The 12,079-nt window shown below is 38.2% G+C and overlaps 1 protein-coding gene across 2 annotated transcripts in view; it reads left to right on the top strand.

Annotated features, from left to right (window-relative positions):
- LOC106880822 (sorting nexin-13) overlaps positions 1-12,079 on the top strand; it is a 97,001-nt gene that overhangs the window by 60,916 nt on the left and 24,006 nt on the right. For both annotated transcript variants that reach the window (XM_089355184.1, XM_089355196.1), the window contains one exon: positions 11,066-11,181. In XM_089355184.1, coding sequence (XP_089211310.1) covers positions 11,066-11,181 — 116 coding nt within the window. The remainder of the gene's footprint in view (positions 1-11,065; positions 11,182-12,079) is intronic.

The following is a 12,079-nucleotide window of genomic DNA, read 5'->3' as shown; positions in this document are numbered from 1 at the left end:
CAGATTTTGTTTTTAATCTCAGTTTTCATCTAACTCAGTATCATTTCTGGCAACTATATTCATTGATAAAATATTGAAATTTCAGAATTTCAGACAAGAAAAATCAAATACAATTATAATTCAGTTAGATAAAATAAATTTAAAAAATTATAGTTAAAAAAAAAAAAAAGTATCACTCTGACAAAAAATAAATAAATGAATTAAGATAAATTGAACATTTTATCATCTTTGATGACAAAAATAGTGTGGTGGGTATTTTCATGCCCTGAAGTTTTCATGGTTGTGGTTTTAGATGCTTTAGTGTCTATAGCTTTATTAGATGGAATTTCATATGTAAGAGAAACTTACCAAACTTTTGCTTTCTCTTGGTGATATAAAATCTTGCATCTCAGAGAGCTTAACTGTATGTTGCCATTGACAATATATTCAGTTGGCAAGAGAATGATTTCATTTTTTGCAAATAGAGTTCTGATTTTTTTTAATGACTTTTGTCAATGTCATGATTTTTTTTACTTTTGACATTTGATAGCTATTACTTTTAGTTTACTTTAGAAGCAAATTGCATGTAATAATTTTGTTTACAGCTGTTAGTTCAGTGTCAATTTTAATATGGAGTGCAAAAACGAACATTTTCGCCATATTTTGCTTTTTTATTTCCATAAAGGCAAGAAAACTGTTGAGGCTCACAAAGAGATATGTGAAGTTTATGGTGCTGATTGCTTAAGAGAACACACATGTCAGAAATGGTTTTAAAAAATTCTGATCTGGAGATTTTTCACTCAACACAATATTTGCGATATGCATCTCAAACGCAATGAAATAGATCTTTTTTTTGAAATAAGTCATCACTGGTGATAAAAAACGGATTGTCTACAATAACATCAATTGAAAATGATCATGGTCCAGACATAATGAACCAGCACAAACCACATCAAAAGCTGAATTGCATCAAAAAAAGGTCATGCTGTCAATTTGGTGGGATTACAAAGGTGTTGTGTATTTTGAGCTGCTTCCAAGGAACCAAACAATCAATTCAGATGTTTACTGTCAACAACTAATGAAACTAGAGGAAGCAATCAAAGAAAAACGGCCACAATTGGCAAATCATAAAGAAATTGTGTTCTACCATGACATGCTAGGCCACAGATGTCTTTGCTAACTCGTAAAAAATTATTGGAGTTTGGTTGGGAAGTTATGTCACATCCACCATATAACCCTGACCTTGCACCATCAAATAACCATTTATTTTGAAGTTTGCAAAATTCTTCGAATGGTAAAATTTTCAATAATGATGATGACCTGAAATTGCACTTGCTTCAGTTTTTGGCTGATAAAGACCAGAAGTTCTATGAGCACGGAAGATGGCAAAAGGTCATTGAACAAAATGGAAAATATATATAATGATTAAAGTTCATTCTTTGTATGAAAAAAAAAAGACTTTTATTTTACAATAAAAAACAAAAATTACTTTCTTGCCAACCCAATATTTTACAAAGGATCAAATAAATGAAATTTTTTTGCACTGTGCTGGTATATATTAATTTAACCCTTTGCTTGCCTGTGTATCACATATGATACACAGGCAAGCAAAGGATACACAGGACACTTTTCCCTGGAGTTCATGCATCTTATATGATACATGTTCCCAATTTTTTGTGGGACATAATGAAAGAAAAATTTATATTATTCAGAATATATGAAACAAGGATGACTAAAAATCTGGAAACAAGTATGGGTGCTTAGGGCAGACTTATGAAAATGCTTTGGACAGGTAAAGGGTTAATGCTTAGATATAGATACATTGTTATGTACCTTATTTTTTTCCTCTATAGTAGTGGATCTTAATTTAAAAACAAAATAACTTGTTTCCTTGGAAAATAACTTTAGACAGAAATGTAACTTCCACCTAAATTCATTGCTCTTTTAAAAATTACGATTTATGCATTGTTGTCTCTCAAATATTTAAAATCTACAATTAAGAGCCCTCTCTACTCGCTGGCGGTACCTACCCACCACCACTACCCATTTTCCTTTATTCAAAAATTCTTATCGCTCCTTAAAATTATGGCTTTTAAGTGTTGATTTCTCAGCCCAAGAATTACAGCGTGATGTGCTGCTTGACTGGTCCCCCCCCTCTCTCTCTTTATATATATATATATATATATATATATATATATATATATATATATGATGATGATGATGATCTCTTTTCTCCCGCCATGCCTCTGTCTACCCCTCCATCCTCTCTCTATCTCTCTCTCTCTCTCTCTCTCTCTCTCTCTCTCTCTCTCTCGTAGTTTTTCCTTAAGGTCTTCAGGTTCTGGCTATATATAAATGAGAAACCCATTCTAAATTATCTCGCTGACATACTACGACGAAATCTCCAAGATGCAGATAAGATAGAGATTTTTATTTATTTACGGCCTCAAACATCTCATACCTTCGCGCTTTAGTTTGCCCTCTATTATTTATCTTGTTTCTCTCCATGAAATTCAATTGAATTCAGTTGTTGTCTTAAATTCATACTTATTCATTTTCTAAGCTTCCTAAATTCATTGCTCTTTTAAAAATTACGATTTATGCATTGTTGTCTCTCAAATATTTAAGATCTACAATTAAGAGCCCTATCTACTCGCTGGCGGTACCTACCCACCCCTACCCATTTTCCTTTATTCAAAAATTCTTATCGCTCCTTAAAATTATGGCTTTTAAGTGTTGATTTCTCAGCCCAAGAATTACAGCGTGATGTGCTGCTTGACTGGTCCCCCCTCTCTCTCTCTCTTTATATATATATATATATATATATATATATATATATGATGATGATGATGATGATCTTTTCTCCCGCCATGCCTCTGTCTACCCCTCCATCCTCTCTCTCTCTCTCTCTCTCTCGTAGTTTTTCCTTAAGGTCTTCAGGTTCTGGCTATATATAAATGAGAAACCCATTCTAAATTATCTCGCTGACATACTACGACGAAATCTCCAAGATGCAGATAAGATAGAGATTTTTATTTATTTACGGCCTCAAACATCTCATACCTTCGCGCTTTAGTTTGCCCTCTATTATTTATCTTGTTTCTCTCCATGAAATTCAATTGAATTCAGTTGTCTTAAATTCATACTTATTCATTTTCTAAGCTTCCTAAATTCATTGCTCTTTTAAAAATTACGATTTATGCATTGTTGTCTCTCAAATATTTAAAATCTACAATTAAGAGCCCTATCTACTCGCTGGCGGTAACCCGCCCTCCCACCCCCTCCACCGGAAGTTCATTCCTCTGTCATCCTGTCAACCTTGGCTGTCTCCCGGAACCCATCTAGTGGCCTTGGCCATCCTCTCCCCTACCTTTGGGTAGCGCATTAAGTTTGAGAAATGTTTGCAGGTTGTAGGTACTGTTTTGCTTATGAACTCTTCCAATTGCAAGTTTTCTTTTCAGGTACACGACACTGCTTTTCCCCTTCCCAGGCTACAGGCCCACACCCCAACACCCATACTGTTAGGATTGGCACTCTCAACGTCAGCACGCTGAAAGGTAGATCTGGTGAAATTGTTGAGATGCTTGAACGGAGACGCGTAGATATGTGCTGCATCCAGGAAGTAAGATGGAGAGGAGGTTCTGCGAGGTTCCTCACAGGCAAAGAACACAGGTACAAGATTTTCTGGGCAGGGAACACTGACGGGGTCGGGGGCGTAGGAATACTTCTAGCGGAGAAATGGGTGGATAAGGTAATCGAGGTCGTTAGAGTAAGTGACAGAGTACTTAAGATCAGACTAGTGCTTCATCATAGATTAGCTACTGTCATCTCAGCCTATGCACCTCAACCGGGGCTACCAGATGGTCTGAAAGACCAATTCTATGACACCCTCTTGCAAACTACCTCGTCGACGAGTGACAGGGACCTTCTCTTTGTGGCTGGAGACTTCAATGGTCATGTCTGACGTCGTGCTGGAGGCTTCCATGGCATACATGGAGGCTATGGCTTCGGTTCCCGCAACGAGGAGGGAACCAGACTGCTGGAGTTCTGTGATGCAACCGATCTTATGGTCTGCAATACCAACTTCAGGAAACCTGCCAGTCACCTAGTCACCTACCGCTCCGGCAGACACTCTAGCCAAATCGACTACATCCTCGCCAGAAATAGGGAAAGAGGGCGGCTTATAAATGCCAAAACCTACCCTGGCGAAGAATGTACCCCACAACATAGATTAGTAGTTAGCGACTTTGGGATCAAGGCAAAATGGGTGCCCAGAATTAGACAGGCTTGGAGAAGAAGGGTGTGGAAGCTTAAAGACCCTGCAAACGGACAGACTTAGAGACAAGTTACTTGAAGCATTTAACGAAATAGAAGGGGATATAGCATCATACAACGTGGAAGACAATTGGAGATTTCTGCGGGACAACCTGTTGAAAGCCACCGACCAGATTTGTGGGTGGTGTAAGGTCCCCTCCCAACCCAGAGTAACGTGGTGGTGGAACAAGGAGGTAGACAGGGCTATTAGACAAAAGAAACAGGCTTGGAAGGACTGGAAGAACGGTGGTAGCAGGGAATTGTACCAATGTGCCAGAAGGGAGGCTAGGCGACAGGTTTATTTAGCCAGAGGGGAAGCAGATAAGGAAAGATTTGCCAATGTTCTGCGCCGTGAGGACCAAAGACTCGAGGTATTTCGTGTTGCAAGACAGTGTAGGAGAGAGAATAGTGATGTTGTAGGAGAGAAATGTGTTCACATGGATGATGGTACGCTTGCATTAAATGAGGATGCAAAGAAAGAGGTCTGGAGATGCCACTACGATAGATTGCTTAATAAAGAGAATGAATGGGAGAAAGAGAGCCTGCCGTATGTCGACCCAATAGAGGGACCAGCTATCCGAGTTGATAGTACCAGGGTAGATAAAGCAATTAAGAGTATGAAGACCGGGAAAGCCCCCGGCCCATCAGGAATCACTGCAGAGATGCTCAAAATATCTGGCAGTGTTGGCTATAGCCTAGTCACCCGTATTACGAACCAGGTGATACACGAAGGAGTCATACCCAATGACTGGTGTAGCAGCATCATAGTCAACTGCTACAAAGGTAAAGGTGACGCTTTAGATACAAATAATTACAGAGGCATCAAGCTGTTAGATCAGGTTATGAAAGTTACAGAGAGGGTCATAGCCCAACTAATTAGGGAGCGAATCAATTTAGATGAGATGCAGTTTGGGTTCGTGCCAGGTAAAAGCACTACTGATGCCTTATTTCTAGTGAGACAGTTGCAGGAGAAATACCTAGCTAAGGATAAACCTCTGGACCTGGCTTTCGTTGACATGGAGAAAGCCTTTGACAGGGTCCCCCGATCCCTTATCTGGTGGTCAATGAGGAAACTTGGGATAGAAGAATGGTTAGTGAGAGCTGTGCGAGCCATGTACAGAGATGCTGCCAGTAAGGTGAGGGTTGGAAATGAGTACAGCAATGAATTCCGGGTAGAGGTAGGGGTCCGCCAAGGTTCCGTCCTCAGCCCCCTCTTATTTACCATAGTCCTCCAGGCAATCACAGAGGAGTTCAAGACAGGATGCCCCTGGGAGCTCCTCTATGCTGATGACCTTGTCCTAATTGCGGAGTCACTATCAGAACTAGAAAAGTTTCAGGTGTGGAAGCAAGGTCTAGAATTGAAGGGCCTCAGAGTCAACCTAGCTAAAACCAAAATCCTAATAAGTAGGAAGGTAGATAAAACACAAACCCCTTCAGGTAGATGGCCCTGCTCAGTATGTAGAAAAGGAGTAGGTAGTAACTCTATAAGATATACCCGGTGCAAGCTATGGACACATAAGAGGTGCAGCAACATCAAAGGCAGGTTAACTAGCAAGTTAGTTTTTGTTTGTGGCAGATGTTCAGGTGCAATAAAGACTGTAAACAAACAGGAAACAACTTCTATCTCATTCCAGAGTGAAAAACTAGAGGTAGTCGATAGCTTCCGCTATCTGGGCGACCAAGTTAGTAGTGGGGGTGGGTGCGCTGAAAGTGTAGCTGCTAGAATAAGAATAGCCTGGGCAAAGTTTAGAGAGCTCTTACCCCTGCTGGCGACAAAGGGACTCTCACTCAGAGTAAAAGGCAGACTGTATGACGCATGCGTACGAACAACCATGCTACATGGCAGTGAAACATGGGCTGTAACTGCTGAGGACATACGTAAGCTCGCAAGGAATGAAGCCAGTATGCTCCGTTGGATGTGTAATGTCAATGTGAATACCCGTCAGAGTGTTAGTATCTTGAGAGAAAAGCTGAACATTAGAAGCATCAGTTGTGGCGTGCAAGAGAGACGATTGCGCTGGTATGGACATGTGGTGAGAATGGAGGAGGATAGCTGCGTGAAAAAGTGCCACACCCTAACAGTTGAGGGAACCCGTGGAAGAGGTAGGCCCAGGAAGACCTGGGCTGAGGTGGTGAGGCAAGACCTTCGTACATTGGGCCTCACCGAGGCGATGACTACTGACCGAGACCTTTGGAAATGTACTGTGCGTGAGAAGACCCGGCAAGCCAAGTAAGATCGTTGCCAGTGCCCCTGGACTGGTTCTTGTGCGGGTGGCACATGAGATGCACCATTTTGAGCGTGGCCGTTGCCAGTACCGCCTGACTGGCTCCTGTAGGATTTTCGAGCGAGATCGTTGCCAGTGCCCCTGGACTGGCTTGTGCGGGTGGCACATAAAAGACACCATTTCGAGCGTGGCCGTTTTCGTGTGGGTGACACGTAAAAGCACCCACTACACTCTCTGAGTGGTTGGCGTTAGGAAGGGCATCCAGCTGTAGAAACTCTGCCAAATCAGACTGGAGCCTGGTGTTGCCATCCGGTTTCACCAGTCCTCAGTCAAATCGTCCAACCCATGCTAGCATGGAAAGCGGACGTTAAACGATGATGATGATGATATATAAGGGGTTCATTTAAGGACTTATTTTTTTTAAGAGTAAAAGTGCATGTTGTATTCTGTGTTAAACCAGAATTTTCATAGCAAATTATACATCAATAACTATTATCAAAACTCTATCTCGTAGGACCTCTTAAGGCCAGAAATTAATTCAACACTGAACAGCTGCTTGTTCTTTCTCTTCAAAGCACAATTACTATTCATATTAAAGTACTACTAACATTTGTGGAACAAAACTGACACATGCTCACATTCAGTTTACATAAAACTAATGAAGAAACCATCTAATATGCTGGCAAGTTTTCACTTACCAATACACTAACAATTAGCCCACTGTTTTGCTTTGTTTTTTTTCTCTCTGTCGTTTCTGTTTCTCTGAACTTGTAATCAGTATCAGTATATTGCACTACTAAAAAGCCGATCTGATGCCCTCACCACATCTCTTCCTATCATCTTTATTTTCTCACTTCCTAAACCTGCATTGAATATTTGGTTCAAGCCTTCACCCCCTTCTCTCTCATTCTTTTCCTTCAGGTGTCAGCTTTTAGAAATTCAAGTTAAACACGAATCACATTGAATGGTTTGTTAAAGTTACACACACACATACACGTTTGCACACTGTATTTTCTCAGGTGTAGGCATGGTTGTGTAATAAGAAGCTTGCTTCCCAACCACATAGTTCCATGTTCAGTCCCATTGCATGGCACTTTGGGCAAGTGTCTTCTACTACAGCCTCGGGCCAACCAAAGCTTTGTGAGTGAATTTGGTAGAAGGAAACTGAAGGAAGCCTGTCATCTGTGTGTGTGTGTGTGTGTGTGTGAGTGTGTGTGTGTGTGTGTGTGTGTGTGTGTGTGTTTATGTGCTGTGTTTGTTCCCCCACCACCATCTCTTGAAAACTGATGTTGGTGGGTTTCTGTCCCCATAACTTAGCGGTTCAGCAAAAGAGACTGATAGAAAGAGATTAGGCTTACAAAGAATAAGACCTGAGGTCAATTTCTTCAATTAAAACCCTTGAAAGCAGTGTTCCAGCATGGCCACAGTCAAATGACAAACAAGTAAAAGAATAAAAGAATTAGTTTAAGTATTATATCTGTGTGTACTTGTTTAGCTGCAGGTTAGCCCAGATCAAGTAGACCTGTTTATGTTAACCTTTTAGCATTTAGATTTCTTTGTCAAACATATTGCTTATTTATTCACACATTAGTTTGTAGCTTCAAAATTTCAATGGTGCATTTGTATATTTTTAGAATGACATTGTAGAGTATGTATGAAAGGTTGGATTTGGTCAATTTTAGCATAAAACTGGTAGAATATTTGGACCAAACATGACTAGATTAAATGCCAAAGGGTTAATGACATTTCATCTGAGGCCATCTTGTTTCTATTTTTTTAAAGAGGCTAATATTTTTTTTTTTGTGTCTTCTTTTTTATGATGGTCAAATAATATGAAGGAAATTTGACTGCTTTTTTAGTAGCATGAGCTTTTATGTCAAAGCCCCTCTCATTGGCTTGATTTTGTGTACTTTTGTAGTTAGTTCTTTACGTTTATGTAATGCGTTTAAAGTTCACAATAATTGCATCAGTTTTGATAGCTCGCTAACAATGATAAACTGTTGCTTAATCACCCCTGTCTTAGATTGATCTTTGGATAATGGAAGGCTGTGTAATATAAGAAAGCCAATTATTTTGCTTTAGAAAATAGGTGTTCTGTGGTTATAAAGGGAAGATTTTAATTTCATTATTTTTAGACTTTTTCAGAGCTCTGGATAGAACATTCCAGTCTTGGGAGGTCAATGTAGTCTGCATTTTTTCCTTGAAATATATAATGCTCCTTTGACAACATTGTATACTTTGTGTCATTGCCCACTGGTATTAATTAAATAAATGACTGAAATTAACTTTAGAACATAATTGGGTAAAAGATTGCCTAATGACAGGCTAAATTCTATAAGATACTTGATCTGATAAAAATGCTGTAAAATTGTCTTCAAATCACACTCTAATCTTTTTTTTTTAGAAAAAGACATAGAAGTTGTAGTTCAAACTACACTACGCCTAAAAGAAGAAAAAAAATGGTGATAATGGCTGGAATGCCTTTCATCATAGTCTATACAATGCGGGCCAACTTGGAGCTAAACAATAATAAAAATTGTCAGTCTAAATGTAACTGAACATAAAACATGATTTAATTTTTGAAATAAGTACTTTCCTTAATTCGTAGTCATTGTATAATGTTTCTAAACATTGAAAAGCTGAAAATCATGAAAGATGAAATTCATAGCTCTGAAAACTTAAAAATATTGTTACATAGCATATTGTAGTGCCTAAGTTTCAAAATATATCTGTGGTATTTATATAGGCTTTCAATGCATATGTCACAAATGTAGGATCATATCTAATTCTTTCTTATCAACCACATTTTTTTTTATCCTGTCATTCATAGCATTGAGGACTTTAACCTTAATGATGTCAAAGGTGACATTGATGATGAAGTTGATACCAAACTTAGGTGGGTGGGTGAGCAGTTCAGAAGCAGACATCAAAATCAGGAAGGCACAAGCATGAGCAGCATGCCACAAATTAAAGAAGGTCTGAAACCCCAAATTGCCCCAGCAAATGAAAATGAAGCTGTTCATTGCAACTGTCTAATTAGTGCTATTGTATGGCAGTGAAATTATCAAACGGGCTAGATGGCTGCTATACAAGGATGCTATGAATGGCCCTACATGTGAAATGACAGCAACATATGACAAACGAATGCCTTTATGGAGACCTGCCGAAAGTTAGTGAGAAGATCAGGCAAAGACAGTTGTAACTATCTAGTCACTGCGTGAACCATCCTGGACTGGAAACATTCAAATTAGTCTTGTGGAATCCACTTCATGGTGATGTAAGAAGAGGAAAACGTTGTCACACTTACATTGACTGCTTAATCACAGACACTGACCTAGAATGTATCCATGACCTCAAGGTGGTGGAGTTGAACCAAGAAGTGCTGCAGGTAGATTTTGTTGCTGCAGCCCAGGTTGGAGCTTATCCATAATAATAATAATAATAATTTAGTATACCAGGAGAATAGTGCTATCATCATATTTCACTTTTCATTCTTCCTGTCCATTCTGCTTCCCTGCCTATTTTATAAAATGGATTGGAGAAACAAAATTATACTGAAACTCTGCAAAGATCTTTCTTCTGCAGTCCCAGGAAATGCCTGGTTTCATAGACATATTGCTCTCTTATTTGAACATCAAACAAAATGCCATTTGGTATTTGTGTAGACTCTTTAACTTCTGACTTGAAATTGTACCTAGAGCAACTTTGCCTTTCACCCTTTCAGGGTCAATAAAGTAAAGTATCATTCATATACTGAAACCAAGTTAATAGGCCAATGCATCCGCCTAGATTTGTGGCCTTGCCAATGTTAGAAATTTCTATTGCTCTTTTATAGACATGTCATTTTGTAATTGCTAACTGCTTCAGACTGTGGTCATGAATTGTGCTTCTCAAATGTCAAGATGGTGTTTTACTTTCACTAAATGTTGAGTATATTTCAATCTGTTGAATATATAATTGGAATATAATGAACAAAATGGTTGTAAATAACTGTAACTACATCACAATATTAGATGCAGCAGTTATTTGCTAAAGAGAAGGCTTTGAAGAGACCAGAGAAGATAAATGATGAGAGGAAAAAGATTATGTGGCATAATGAGAATAGAGAATACATGTATACAAAAGTTTTATGAGCTGGTCATTTTGGTGGAAAAGATTGGTTCAGGATGACATTGTATGAGATAGATACATACTACCTGGGGTAGACATGGCTTTCTTTTTTTTGGTGTGTGTGTAACCATTAGGTTTCTACTTTCAAACCTGTATTTTCAAATACTTATTGTGATTCTTCTCTAATGTTATTCTGAAGTTTCTAAAATAAGGCGTAATTTAAAAGGATTTATGAGCAAGTCAGTATAATGAACTTGTATAAGAATGCTATTGCTGAGAATAATCCTCATTAATGTCTACCCATATGAAAATCAGTTGATCATGATAAAAGAATAAAACCTAAAGCAGAAAATACTTTAAATTTGAGATATAATTAATATTCTATTATTAACTGTATTTAAATCTTATATAATGTTAAATGTTTGTTTGCTTTGAAGATCAAAAGAAGTTGAATGGATGCCATATTTCACCCAAAAGTTGGTTGACGATTTCGCTTCTCATATTCGGTTATATAGGAGGGCAAATGAAAAATTTAAAAGCCTCCTTAAAGATGGTAAGTTCTCATCCCATAATTTTATTTTTATATGTATAAATAGACATGCATACACTTATATCTTATTAAAACATTAACTGCCTTTTCTGTTGTGAGGCAAGTAAAGTTGTCTTGCTCAGAAATGTGCTACAATTGCTGTTGTAAGTTTGCAGTTAGGACCATGCTGTCATACCTACCTGCAACTTACATGCTGTCAATAGTCTACTACCTACACAGCTATTGTGCCGTTATATATTAATTTATTTAATATGCAGATCTCTTTGTAAATGGCCAGAAACTGCTGAAGGCTTCAGATGAGTGTAAATGAAACTACTCTTACACTTATACATAATGTTACCTGTATTTATATAATCAGTTGTATAGTTTCCAAGGGAATTGGGTTCTATTATTTTCTTTTGTTCACCACATCTTAAATTATAATATCAATGAATGTTAATATTGCGAACTCAGAAGCACATTTTCTTGGAAGAGTATTCCCTGCTCAACATTGTAATCACATAGGCATGCACATGTTCCTTTGTGGGTGCAAGTACAGATATGTGATGAAGAAGTTCATTTAATAATACCACGGTTCTGGGTTTGATCCCACTACATTACACATTGTCTTTTATCTAAAGCATCAAATTGATGCCTTGTGAGTAAAATTTGGTAATAGAAAACTGAAAAAGCTCATCAGTTATAACTAGTAAATTGTGTCTTATTCTCCCCTTCCTCACCCCACCAGTTTCAGAGGCCATGCAAAGGTTACAGACTGTGCCCTTCTTCCTCTGACTAAACCAGAAAAAATCAAAATAAAGTTAGTCAATATTTTAATTTGTTGTCAGGGAATAATCTGTATTGTTCTTGTGTTCTTTCAAATTCTTTTTCTATATAACAATTGTGAGTTTTGTTGTTGTAG

This window comes from Octopus bimaculoides, chromosome 1, assembly GCF_046866305.1.
Source record: "Octopus bimaculoides isolate indiv1 chromosome 1, ASM4686630v1, whole genome shotgun sequence".
In the NCBI taxonomy this organism is placed as follows: Eukaryota; Metazoa; Mollusca; class Cephalopoda; order Octopoda; family Octopodidae; genus Octopus; species Octopus bimaculoides.
The sequence above is the reverse complement of the archived record's forward strand: the minus strand, read 5'-3'. Positions and strand labels throughout refer to the sequence as shown.